This window comes from Eupeodes corollae, chromosome 3 (assembly GCF_945859685.1).
Source record: "Eupeodes corollae chromosome 3, idEupCoro1.1, whole genome shotgun sequence".
Classification (NCBI taxonomy): domain Eukaryota; kingdom Metazoa; phylum Arthropoda; class Insecta; order Diptera; family Syrphidae; genus Eupeodes; species Eupeodes corollae.
The window spans coordinates 33,665,566-33,679,837 of record NC_079149.1 but is presented as its reverse complement, the minus strand read 5'-3'; the positions used below and the strand labels follow the sequence as shown (position 1 = coordinate 33,679,837).

Here is a 14,272-nt window from a genome sequence, read left to right as displayed (position 1 = left end):
AATGGTAACATACCAACTGCAAGATTTGCAGGGTTCAGGTACTGTGACGTCGAAGTATAACTATGACCGCCACTGGTCGATGCTGTATTCGACGGCAAAAGACCTCCAACTGGATTCGTAGACGGGACTGATGGATTATGTGAGTATTGATTTGTATATAATGGTGCAAATGCTGGCCTGTAATTTTTGTTTAGATTAAGAAAAGAACGTTTTAGTACAATGATAAAACTATGCATTTCAAAAATATATTGTACCTTGAATTTTTGATAGTCGAACTTAGCTCTGACATTAGGCTTCCACTAAAGTCACGCAGCTGAACCCGCTTCTCAAAGATCTCAATAGATAAATGCAATTGTTCTCTTTTCGTTTTCTCACGTCGCTTTACCATTTCAAGTACAGTCGTCGCTCGACACAAATCTCGCCTATTTAAAATCAAAAATCATAGAATTACAATTTTGCCATTTAGTAAAAGAAACAAAATATTAAATACCTCAACTTCAACATCTTTTCATATGATGTCTCATCATTTTTACGATTCTTTCGTGTTTGCATCTTTTCGGTGCGTCGACGAAATGCTAAGTACGGATTATTTGCCGAAGTACCAGGTCGGTTCTCTGTTTTGACTGACAAAATCAATGGATGTTGCTGAAAAGTAGTTTACGAATTATGATTTTTTAAGCATTTTTTATTTTGTTTTGATTTGATTTTTTTTTTTCGAAATACTAAATAAGAGCTCTAAGAAATCTTACAGTTTTCAAACGCTTATTCAACCAGTAATCGTAAACTGCTATGCTAACTTCATCGTCTTGTTTGAGCAGTGCCTTAGCTTCATTTAGCGTTACCACAGTTTGGCCGGAACTCTTCTCAAGTCGATCCATCATTTGTTCGAACTTTAATGGAGTTAATTCCAATCGCCGACTTTGTTGATTTACCCACATTTCATCTGCACTATCCATATCATAGTCGGGAATATCCTGTTCCAGACCGAGTGCTGTAATTATTTTAATTGTTTATTATAAAATATTTCATATCAAGAAAGAAGAAGGACGAAGGATTTTTTTATACTTACGTTGCATATGAATCATCTGGCGTGGCATTTTATAGTTGGGAGGATAGCTTCTGTCATAGAAATCCTGATCACATGTAAACACCTCGGGCGTGGGAATAATCAAACCAGTACATATCGCTCTTTGTAGATGGTGTTCCTGAAATTGACATTGTTTTTGTTTTTATTTTTATTTTGAAACAGGAAGATTTTTCGTAGAAAATTAAATTCTAAATGAAAATTATTGCAAATATGACCCAAAGAAAAAACATTTTTACCTACAAACAAGGCAAAGTCTTAACTAGAAATATTTGGGTAGGTACTTAAGTACCTACCTTTGCATAAGGTATTTATTGTTTACAATTAAGCATGACTACAAAACACCAATTAGAACTCTTTTATTTGATTATCTCATAATTTTTTATTTTTCTTATCTCGATAGAATTTAAAAAATAAACTATGGGGGCATAACGCTATCAGAATTTCTAATGTTAGTTTTGACGAAAATGCTGATAGTAGCATACCTACTCAATGATACTTAAATAAACACAACACATACAATTTCTGAATGTAATTTAGTTGCGAAGGAATATGCAGTAATTAAATGAATGGGACATGAAAACAAGATAAAGAAAAATGTTTTTCACAAGAAACCTTCTATTTTCTTCCTTTTTGCAAATTTGTATGACCCAATGTGTTGAAATGCATCCCTAGACACAAGTTCATTGTAAACGGAATAAATAAAATAAGAATAGTTTTTAAAGGTCAAATAATAGAGAGCAATAGGAGAGTTAAGTGGAAAAAGCTTCTTTGCGTAAACAACATCCTTAATTTTGCCCAGAGTCACAACTGGGAAGAGAGTAGTTTTAGTTATATACTTTCTTTAAGATAAGCTGAAAGTCAAGTCGAATTTGATGAATAATTAGGTACAAAGATTAAGGTAAAGGGGTAAGGAGTGTTCTTAAAAACAACATTTCAGAGATTGTATAATCATCTTTATAAACGGCTTAAGGAGTGGGCTCTGATCCAGCGCTTGTTCAACAAGTTTTTCCAACTATTCTGGTTTTTCGGTTGATCCACCTATCTGGCAAAGCTTTAAAACTTTCCGGGTCGGTTCCTTCGTACTCGACCTTAATTTTTGTGAGTTTATGATTATAGCGTTTTTGGAATTTGAAACGTAAGACTGCTCTCTCTAACGGAGCTAAGGCTTGGATAGATTGGCGATTACTAGCAGATTTTTGACAACAGCTGGTTAAAAGTTTTAGTGAGGTTTCAGGGCTTTAAGAGCTTTGAATTCGATAGATTTCCCTTTCCATATCAAGCTCGAATGACATTAAAAATAGAAACTCGGGAAAACTGTAAGTTTTTTTTTTTAAATTATTATCGGTAGGATAAAGGTTTATTTAATTTTTAAAGTTAGCATAGGTGTCTACAAATTTTAGGAACTACAGTTTTAATGCAATAAATCTGGTCGAAGCGAATGTAATAAGAGCCATAAGGGTAACTTTTGTCATGAAAAGTCCTTTAGCAAATTGGGCAACAAAATTGTAGGTTTCTTCCATCTCTGACATTGTTCGCAAACAGTAATAGTTGAGTTGTAAGTCAGTAGATCCTGGTTCTTTTGGAGCTGTACGAACAAAATTAAAGCACTTTAGGCCCGCCGTGAAGCACCTCCTCGGCCGGAAACAGTGTCCGGGGTCTAGGAACAACTAAGAATATAGTGCTAAGTGTTTAAGTACACCTGTGTTTTTAACAACTTCTCTAATAAATTTCCTTAGAATAAAACAATATTATGTACTTAATGAAATATCTGCTTATTTATTATGCGACTATGCGTCTTCATTTAACTCTTTACTAATAACTACTGATTGTTTTTTATATGTTCAGTCATGTCGTGCTAATATGTTGCAAGCTTTTGTGCAGTGTTGTCATCTTCATGTTTCATGTTTGATCTTTGAAATGAGGCATTACACCGTTTTTTGCATAAATACTTAGCTCGATCTTAAGGCTTTTAAAGTTCGGCTGGAGTTCTTGATGGTAGGTGACCAGGAACATCGTATTCTTGAAAAGCCTCTCAATTCTCAATGTGCCAATTTTGGGAGCGTTTTTTGGACTTGTGGTGTGATTGGACGTTAATTATTCCTGAAAGGAGCTAATGGAACTGTTATGTGATTTTGTAAAAGATGATCACAATAATTGGCCACGAGATGTTGTGATTTAAAACCTTTTTTCTTAACCTCATTCTTCAAATATGTGTAAGGTCTATACGACTTTTTTACAATCGAATCGACTTATCTTTAAAGATGGAAGTTCTAAAGTTATCAAGGACAACGTAATTGAGGCTGCCGTCTGCCTACTACCGTTTTCCAATGATAATGGCTTGCCTTCTTCTTTGCAATTGAATAACGATGCATTTATTGCTGTTAGAAATACTGGTATCAAAATGAATGAACCCCCTAAACAAATGTTAAGTGTAGTGACCCCCAACCAGCGATGTTGATATGTCCTTCGAAGCTGTAACTAATTTTTAACATTATCAACTTTATAATGGAATGCTTTTGAGAGAACTTAATTCTTGCAACCCTCATGAGGGTACAAAAAAGAGCATGTACTATTTCAATGTGCACCACTCCTACTGAAGGAATGGAAGCAATACTAAAGTCTTTACCTCTGGACCTTTACGACTGGTCCAGATCAGTTACTGGATTCGTGCAGATTCTACAGAAGTACATAGGGAACACAATGTAAGCAAAGACTACATTAAACTCTATCCATACTTCACCAAACGACTTTATCACTGTCTTTCCTGATAGCAACGAATGAGTGGTCAATTTCCCACACATGAATCATTCGTCAATATCCATATACATATATTGACGACTCTAAAACGGATTTCTTATCTGAAACACTCAATCTTGCCAACTCCTTCAGATTTATTACTAGTTAAAACCTCGTTTTTTAAACCGAGTTATTTGCAGTGATAAACGCTGCATTACAAGTCTCAATGATGGCGCTTTCAAAGGCTGATATATTCATATTCATTGATAGTAGCATCTGCCAAAGCGATGTACCTGGGAACGAGAGAGCTGATGATCTTGCGAAGATAGTTATAATACTGAACCAATCCTGTATAGACCTATATCACCCCGTAAATTATAACGCTTTTAGGAATGCCCATCAGTTTACCCTTGAACCCAACTTCGGCCGTACTATGAAGTAAAGAGATTCGTTTTTTAGCCTTACTACGCGAATGTGGAATGCCTTGCCACGCTCTATCTTTCCCTGTCATTGCAATGATCAGGAATTCAAAAGCAATGTACAATGACACCTCCTATCCAGTCTTTGGCATATTATACCTTTAAACCCTTTTAGTGTTCTCTAATTATAAAACAAAATAATTGGTAACATGATACTCTAAGAAGCCAATGAACGATGGAAATGCATTGTAAAATGTTCAACGACTAGGAAACAATGTTCCAAATTTGACAAAACAATTATCTAGTCAAAAACTCTATACGAGTGCTTGTAAGCATAACAAGACACAACCTGTGGGATTATCATAAAAAAAAAGCATTGATGAGGAGGAAGAAAACGATACTGCCACACCGGAAACAAATTCTTAGACAGACACTTCATCAATGATCTTGAAGAACTTGAAGATATTTCAAAAAGCAACCTATTTGGTTTCATCAAAGCCCTCTACCTCTAAATGCCTAGAACCAAATAATACATTAATATAAAAGCTTTAATCACTTTCAAGGAAGTTTAATACTTGAGTGTATAGAAATGGATAAACATTGATCTATATAAGTGAGGCGATAGCGTCATCAATCGCCAGCACATGATCCTACTAACCTACCCTAAGCTAAAAATATACATCTTTCAGTTTTCAACTAGGTACGATTTTGTAATAAAAAATATATCAAGTAGTGGAGTTAATTTGAAGGACTAGAATGATGTTGAGAAATTGATAATTTAGGCAAAGGAATTATGTACATATGAAGATATGTACAAGGTTTTCAATAGAAGTTTGGGACCCACTGTTATAATTCAAAAGCAAGTACGCGCTTCATAAATTATGTACAATATTTAAAAATGAAATATAATAAATCTGTGTTATTAATACTTTCAAAGGTTTATTTTTTCCTCATTTATGTATTTCGCATATTTTAATAGAAATTGAATAGATATTCACGTGGCTTAAAAAATGTAATATTTTTAGAAATACCTATCATTCGTATGAACAAAGTTGCCAGGAATTTAAATTTTAGTAATTCTCTCCTACATAGTATATATTAATCCGTCAAAAATAAAATGAAAATTGATTTGTTAGTAAATTTATAGCCTGATATTTTCTTTTTTCTTCTCGGAAAACAGTTTCGTTCAATTATGTAAATACATACCTAACTAGATTATATATGAATTATAATTTGCGCGAAAAAATAAATTTCATTTAATTTACATGACAACAATTTTTAGTTGAATTTTATTTTTTCTTGGAAAGATTACAGGTAGAACCCTACCTACATATGTATGTAGGTAGGAATGATGTAGGTATGTATTTACTAATTTAGTACCTGTTGAATCATATTAAAATTCAAACATTTTTACCTGGAATCTTAATGAAACGGGAATTACCTTAGTTTAAGAAAAAAAAAATATATTCTCTGCTTATAATCATTTCTTTAAAATGTATTTCCTATTTTATAAAACCTTAAAAATATGTCTTAAGGATTCATTACAATTTTAAGCAATTTGAAATTATCAAACTGTTGCCTTTCAAAAGCTAAACCTGATGTTCTATAAATTAACTCTTACGAAAGCACGTCTAAGCTGCAATTAATAAATAACATGCTATTAAAGTTATCTTGATTTTGTTATAACAGTCGTAGAGAAAATCACATACTATACAAAACAAAATAAACGCACAAGCAATTCAACATTAATGCCCATAGTTTTACATCTTCCACTTCTTTATTTTCCATTGAAACAAATTTCGGGCGTATTGTTACATACAGAGATCCTTTTTTAAGCCGAACTTCACGAATGGGGAATGATTTACAAGGCACGTTGCATTACCCCTGGTTTATTGTGGTTTACACATTATAAGGACGAGATTGTTTTCTATAGATTTGCAATGAACAAATATTCATACTTCAGAGTATCCTGTTTTAACCTCTTATTTTTAAAAGTCTAAGTATTTGAAAATACTGATGTTGTTATACTTGTTTACATTAAATTTAAATTTGTATTAGGCAACGTATCGATCACCGAAATCAAGCATCAAGTGAGCGTAGTTAGTAGACAGATGGAGGACCGTCTCGAAACCTACCGCGTGCTGTTGTCATGTGTTCTTTCTGTCTGGTTATTTTTTCTCTTCTTGTATTAATGTCTTGTGTTATCGCTCAAGGTGCTGCGTTCTCTACTCTGTACATTTATGTGCTGAGTAGTGTGAAATGTAATGTTAAATTTGAATTAGGGATATAAAAACACCACTAACCATTAAAGGATTCTTTGGTGCTATTATCCCTAACAAATCTTATATTTGAAGGTTCATTTGTAAGTGTACCTAGTCAGAAGCTACCTACACTTACTTTTATCAAATTGACAAAAGGCAGATGCATTTTCCAGAACATTAACCATCACATTCTCTTTTAAAAAACAAAGGAATGAAATCAAAAACCTTAATTACATACGTGAAGCAGATACCTGTTGATACTCGTAAGTGGTGACGATGACGGTCACAAAATGTCTTTCAATTTATCTCAATACCGAGAAAAGACACATGACACAATGAGCAAAGTACGAGAGAAATATTATTGGACTAGGCGTTGATATAAACCATATATTAAAGAAACAAAAAAATGTGATCCAAAGGAACTTTAACAAAGTTGAAGATGTCCACCAAAAATGTAATGAACTGAGTTTTGATGTCAAATATTAAAAAAGGATCGGAATTAAATATTTAATTTTTTGTTCAGAAAGCTGCATTTGTCAAATTAAGATAATCTAAAAAGATAATACCCGTGGCATGATGGTTAGTGCGTTCGACTGTCATGCAAGGGGTCTTGGGTTCAATCCTTGCTTGTGCCAGCTTAATTTAAAAAATTAATTTTCGCGGGTACTGCCTCTTGCGAGGAATTGACAAATCCTTCAAGTGTAATTCTTGTCATGAAAAAGTGCTTTCTCAAACTAGCCGTTCGGATTCGGCCTTCAATTGTAGGTCCCTTCCATTCCTGACAACAGTACTCGCGCACAGGAATGGTTGAGAGTTGTAAGTCACTAGGCCCTGGTTCACAACGGACTGTTGCGCCACCCCATTTGATTTGATTTGAAAAAGATAATTAAATTATCAAAATCTTTAAAAAAGATACCTTAAGGAACAATATACGATGTGGAGCAATTTTTTTTTTTTACATTGTGCGCGCACTAAAAGGGTTATAATGATTAAACACAGTGCGAGCAATTAGGAAAGGAGGATAGGATTAGAAAGGAGAAACCGATGCACATTGGTTTTGAATGTCTGTACATTATAATGAGTGGGAAATATTGAGTCTAGTAAAGCATTCCACATTCATGTAGTACGACTAAAAAAGAATCTCTGAACTTTACAGTACGTCCGAAATTGGGTTCAAGGGTAAACTGATTTGAATTCATAGCAGTACGGGTATTACGATTGAATTGTTTAAGGGGAGGAATGCAACTGGCTATTTCGCTAGAACATTGTTTACAAAAAATAAAGATCTTGCGATCTAGCGATGTTCTGTTCGATGTGGAACAGGAAGCACTGTAAAACAGATAAGATAACAATGGTCGGCAAGGTATTCTTTCTGGCAATATAATTGCTCTTTTCCAGATAGTTTTAATGGCCTTAAATAAAATTCGACATTAAAAAGAATGTATCAAGTCAAGTTTTTGAGATATAGGTTTTGAAAATAAAAAAAAAAGTATATAAGACTAAACTTATGAAGTAGCTTTTTTCAATACAATCCTTGATTGTTTTCCAAGCCTAATCTTCAATATTCAGTTGAAATATTTATATTATATCATATTAAACTCGAAAAAATTTCATAACTTGATTTGAGATTTCACCTGTCTTACAAAAATCTGAAAGAAACTCTAACTCATTAAAACTAAAAGGGTTATCTTTTAAAAACTATAAAAATATATAAAATATATATTTTTAAAACTTGAGAAAATACTTAAAACTAAAGTTTGGATTAGAAATAGAAATCTAATGTAAAGCGTATTTTTTTAAAGTATAAAAGTATCAAATATAAGTTCTTTTTTAACTTTATATAGATTCAAATCAAGACATTTAAATTGTTCCTAAAAGTAAAGGATTTTTATTTTGCAAAATTACCATAAAATTTATTGAAGGGAAATTTTAAGTTTTATCTAAGACTTGAAGACCCCACTTATTTGTTTGTTTTTAGCATTTTTAAAGAGTCATAATTTAAAAACCTGATGTAATAGAAAAATTTAAAGGCGAGATTGGAAATTCAATTAGGTTAAGTTAGGTTAAAGTGGCTCTCCATGATGGAAACGGGCAAACTTAGGCCAGTTTGATATCCCATTTTGATTCCACATGAATCTTGAGGCTTCCTCCTAAGCTCAATGCAACCAGTTTGAGTCCCTTACGATACTTGAGAGGATGATTATGCTAATATGATTTAGATCGTTAAAGAAGAATTTTCCTAGGTTATTCTTGCGTTTTTGAGCTAGAACAGGGCATGTACAGAGAAGGTGAAGAACTGTTTCCTCCTCTATCTCATCCAACCAGCTTCGGCAAGTCATTTGAGAATACGCCTAGCCGAGTGGCCTGTTTTCCTATTAGACAGTGCCCGGTTATGATACCGTTTATCGAGCTTATACCTATGGGATCTGTTGAGAGATAGCAAGCACTTTGGTCGCTTTAAATCTAGTGTTGCCAGAAGTTTTTTGTGACATGACACGTGGTGATGTAGTCCCATCTGGTGTTTGCCTTCTTACTTTATTAATAGAAATTTAATTGATTAATTAAAGCATTTATTGTTTGTGGGAAAGAAAAAGAAATATAATTTCCTCGACCAGTGTAATCAACATGGGTATCATATCGGTTTACAATTGTCTCACTGCCGTACCTATAATGTCCCTTTAAAAAATGATTTATGGGTGGAAAACAAATTTGACTGAATTATATCCAGTTGTTTATTTTTTTGTTTTGTTTTGCTTTCTTTTTTCTTTTAGTACCGTCAAAGGCTAAGATTTTGTTTACTACATTTTCAAAACCGAATTTATCCAACCGCATCAATTGTGAATCATCGAGACGCCCTACATTTGATGAAATTTTGCGTAACTGTTGCAAGATTTAAATAAGATAAATTTTGTTTAATTAAAAGTTTGTAAACAAAGTGACTCTTGCTAAATTTAAAATAAAATAGGTATAAAGTCATTCGTTACATTTTTAAAGAAAATGTTATTTCAAAGCTTGGACTTTGAAATGGAGTGCACAAAAATAATATCATTCCAATTGCATCCTGGGAGGTCCAGCAGGGTATGACTCTGTTTAGGTAATTTTTAACCACTTTTTTGCACATTTCTCGCTTGAATTTGGCCATAGACTAAGTAATGTCGATGTGACTAGAGCCTGGGGATCAATCTCTCGTACAACAGAAAGCAAAATAAGGGTATCGAATCGCATGATCTTAATGGACAATTAAAGTCGCAAAACATGAATTTAAACGACTGGGAAACTTCTCACCTGCAAGCTTAAAATTATGAAATTAACAAAGCCATATGATAGCAATATTCATTTAGTTGTTAAGGAATAGGCTCTTCAAGTCAACGCGTGTCAAGTCCAGAAACCTAACCATTACTTCTTAGCTGTTTTTAACCCTAGAACCCTACTCAGGGTACTGTATCACCCTGTGCTTTATTTGATTTATAATATTTGTTTAGGCCATCAAATTAAAATGTGTGCCAAATGGGTTCAAAAAATGTTTTAATAAAATGTTGGATTTATTCTTTTTAAATATTAATAAAAGATAACAAATTAAATGTATATAGGCTTTTATTTAATAATATCTTGAAATAAAAAACAGGGTGCCCTGGCACCCAGGGTAGGAATGTCTACTCTCGATATGGGTAGCGTTGTAGGATTAAACAGGACCAAATTCCTTAATGGATTTGAGGAGTATTTGAAGGAGTATTATTGGCCTTTTAATGTGAAATGGGACAATTTCGGAAACGATACAATCATTAGCACTTATTGGACATTATTACAGTTTTCGAAAAGGACTAAAATAACGACAATGCTCTGAAAGCAAATTTGGACTTTTTAGTAAAACGCTTTCTTACTAGGTATAAGGGAAGAAGTGCTTAGTTTTTATAAACATTAAACTCAGTTCACTTCGATCGACAGCTCTCATCATCGGAAAGGAACTGGCTGAAGAAGTCCTCGAAAGCATATTCTTTGGCAGGCAACTAGTAGAGGAATAGCGAGGACTTTAAAAACTGAAGCCTTGAGTGTGCTACTTAATGAATTTGCCTCGAAATCGGGATAGAACTTCTTAAATAAATCCAAGCAAGATTATATGAATACATTGTCATTAAGGTAATAGACTTTTGTCACTATTTTAAAAAAGATTTAAGTGACAACTACTAAAATACAAGAATTTAAAAATGCCTATCAGAAAATACTATAATAGTTTTTTTAAAACCTTCTCATTTCGACAACCCACCAAACCTACCAGAATAAACCTAAGTGTCTCGAATTTTTAAAAGATTAAAACCTACAAACGAGTTTAATTCTTATTTGGGACACAAATTTAGGAGCTGCATGTTTAGGCATTTTTTTTAATTGAATCTTTTAAATTATCGGAAATGTGTTTCTTTTTCCTAACTATTTTAAACAATCGCTAAATATTGCCTTTTCTAAACCTTCAAACAATTTGACATCATCACATCGTTCCTAAACTCATTGTTGAAGTGCCGAAGTTACAGTTTTTTTTTTTTAAATATTCCACTCAATGATGTCAGTTGAAAGAGTTAAACTGTCAAAGGGAATGATTTCTTTACAAACAAGCAATTATTGTTTTAATTTCAGGAGAGAACATTTATTTTAAAAATTATTCCTTATCTAAATGTTTTTCTTTTATTTTTCTCTACTCTTCATCATTAAGTCTTAAAATGAATACTTTTTCTATCTGGATATGTTTTAAAACTCACTTTATTAACATTCATCAATTTTTGTTTAATTTTTCAAGCAGGTTAAAATTAGCTTCATTGTTTCTTTTGCTTTATTTATTTTGCAGTTTAAAGTGCTGTTCTTTTTTTATGGTTCAATTTTGATAGATCAACAATTTCTAACATTAAATGTTTTTTAAAAGTTAACAGTAACTTGAAAATAACTGGCTACTAGTCCAAAAACTGGTCAATTCAAAATTCAATTTTTAACTACCCAACAACATTCAATTCAGAAGAATCAATATGATATGCATTACTCATTCATCGAAACAATTAAATTAAATGCAAAAACAAATAAATAATACTTACAGATTCTTCTTCTTTTTCCATTCCACTTGGCATCTGAGGAACTGCCCGATTAATTGCCGAATACTCTGGCAAATCCGGCAATTCCTCGGCCAAGAAAATTGGCATTGGTTTGGCTGGATCGAGGGCTCGCGCCCGAAACGATAGTTTCGACATCTTTTGTTTTTAAAGTATTTGATTTTAAATTTAATTTTAAATTCCAATTCTTATTAATTTAGATTTAATTCCTTCTGCTGCTGCTGCTCCTTCTTCTTCTCCTTGGCCACATAGGGCACACTGTCCATGAAAGTTATTCTCAACAAATGGAACAGTATTGTTGTTGTTTTTGTTGAAATTGTTGATAATATTTTTGCCGCCGATTTCTTTTATTATAAACGAATTGATAGTAATCCTTGAGCCTGGTTCTGTTGATGTTTTGGTTATTTGTTGTTGTTTGTGTTGTGTTATCCCCGAAGGATGATTCTAAATTAGAAATAAAATTTCCAATTACAAACAAATAATCCATCATATCAATCATCATTTATCATTTATCATTGTTATCACTTTATTTTTATTAAATTATAAACAAAAATTATTGATAACAATAAAATATAAATAATAATAGAAAAGACCCAACAAAAAGAAAAACAAGATAATGACAGGTGTGTTGCCGCAATCGCAACCGAAACCCGGAACGATGCACAATTTCTTTTCATGTTTTTTTCAGATAGTTCAAATCTCATGCAAAATCAGTCATAAATTTCAAAATAGACGCAATATACTGAGAGTTTTTGAGTTAATATTTATCATTTTCTTTTAATAAAACTTAAAAATAATCCAAAAAACCCGAATATTAATTTTGCAGCGAAAAACAACAAATAATAGAAAGAAAGAAGAGAGGGGAAACGAAAGAAGCAGGCACAGCAAATACGCCTTCATCAACGTTAACGTTGTCGTTCCGTCGTTCATAAGGAAACCACGGCGAATTCAAAACCCGACAATTCGACTCGTTTTTCTTTTTTTTCTTTTCTGTAGCAGACCATGCAAAAAATTGATTTTTATTTTCTAGGGAAAAATCTGAATTCACTTCACTTTTTTTGATGTTTTCCCAGGTTATTAATTGCAATTGAACTTAATACGACATTTATGAGGAGCTTAAAGCCGAATTTAAGTAACACATTTTGAGGAAAAACCGGGAACACGATTTTGAGAAAACATTTTTGCCGATTTTATCCCAAAAAGCCATAATGGCGGCATCGGTTCGGTGGAGAATTTCCACATTGGCCGCGAAATAGACTACAAAGCAGCACGAAAAAGAATAAACGAGACAACAAACGTACCACGCAGCGACCGCCGAGACCTGTATTATGTTTATCTCTTTTACAAATGAGTTAGAGAAGATGTATAATATGCGCACTTTAGCTCATTCCTCTCCTCGTACTCATACACAACATGCTTTGGTATTTTCAAATTCTGACACTCACTTTTTCTGGCGTACACAATTTCGAAGAATGAAACAACAATATCGAGTTAGAGCGAGTAGGCGCTACTGTGTTTTTGCGTGTGTGTGATTTAAGTGGAAAAATTCAACCGAAGTTCGAAAGTTCCGCGCGGCACGATGCTATTCAACTCGAACTCGAATACGAAAACGAATGCGAACGCGAATTGAACTAAACCAAAACCAACAACAACAATCGAAAGCAAAAAGCGAGACGAATGAACGTAACTGAAACAACAAATGCGCCACCCAGAGGGCTCTGCATTCGATGTAGCACACACATCACCAACACGCCATATTGTATTTCACCCCACACAGCAGAAAAAAAAAATCAATGAACGACGGATTTGCTTTATGCTTTTTTTCACAGCATTTTTTTCGCATGAAATCGGTTGTTTTACTGCATTTTACTCATTAATATGATTAAACACGATATTAAATTAACTATTTTCACTATTTTTATGAAATTTAACGCACTGGATTGGTAGAATTTTAATCAGATTGTGCAACGACACGAGTTTTTCACAGGGACACGTTCATCACTAATCGTAATGGCGGACTATGAGATGGTTGTTCCGTTTTACCTGTGCGATGAATGTGCTCGTCGAAAACATTTTGTTTGCATGTTTGATTTATTAAATTTTTTTAATGTGGCAATCGCTGGCGCAGCTAAATAATTGAAAAAATCATTTTTTTAAATTAATTTCTGACTGTTTTTAGCGAATAATATCCAATTTAATGCTGTTTTAAAATAATTAAAATGTTTTTATTTGACTTCGAAGTGAAAGCATTCAGTATATATAAAAGGACGTAGAAAGCACTTAATTATTTTTCGAAATGAGTGTATCCAGGTAGAATTTTGTATTTTTTATTAAAAAATTAAACTATAAATTGATAATTTTACAACTAAATGCAAATTTAAGAAGAAATTTCTTATGAATATTATAATTCAGCTGTTGAAAATCTATTTGTTTTAAGAATCTTAAAAACAATTCTAACAAGATATCCTAATCGCAATGATGATACATAAAATGTAGGCAATATACATTTTAGAAGGCCAAATAATTATAAAGTTAAGTTTTTATGGTTTTTGTTGGTTTTCGTCTATTCTTTATACCTTAATTTAATACGAGCAACAATTATAACGAGCAAAAAGTCAGCCTACTTTCTTACTGCTGCTACAAGTACAACTATTGAATGTAGTTACGTTAAGCGTG

General features: G+C 32.8%; 1 protein-coding gene across 4 annotated transcripts in view; it reads right to left on the bottom strand.

Annotated features, from left to right (window-relative positions):
* Positions 1–13,815, bottom strand: part of LOC129948858 (uncharacterized) — a 31,685-nt gene extending 17,870 nt beyond the window's left edge. The window contains exons 1-7 of one of the 4 annotated variants that reach the window (XM_056059977.1): positions 13,640–13,815; positions 11,582–12,040; positions 1,070–1,205; positions 750–991; positions 491–645; positions 255–422; positions 14–177 (exon numbers count right to left, since the gene is read on the bottom strand). In XM_056059977.1, coding sequence (XP_055915952.1) covers positions 14–177; positions 255–422; positions 491–645; positions 750–991; positions 1,070–1,205; positions 11,582–11,734 — 1,018 coding nt within the window. In that variant the 5' untranslated portion in view covers positions 11,735–12,040; positions 13,640–13,815. Of the gene's footprint in view, positions 1–13; positions 178–254; positions 423–490; positions 646–749; positions 992–1,069; positions 1,206–11,581; positions 12,041–12,649; positions 12,996–13,041; positions 13,612–13,639 lie in introns of those variants that run through there. The other 3 variants (XM_056059976.1, XM_056059979.1, XM_056059978.1) reach the window with 3 other exon arrangements.
* Positions 13,816–14,272: the final 457 nt, after the last annotated feature.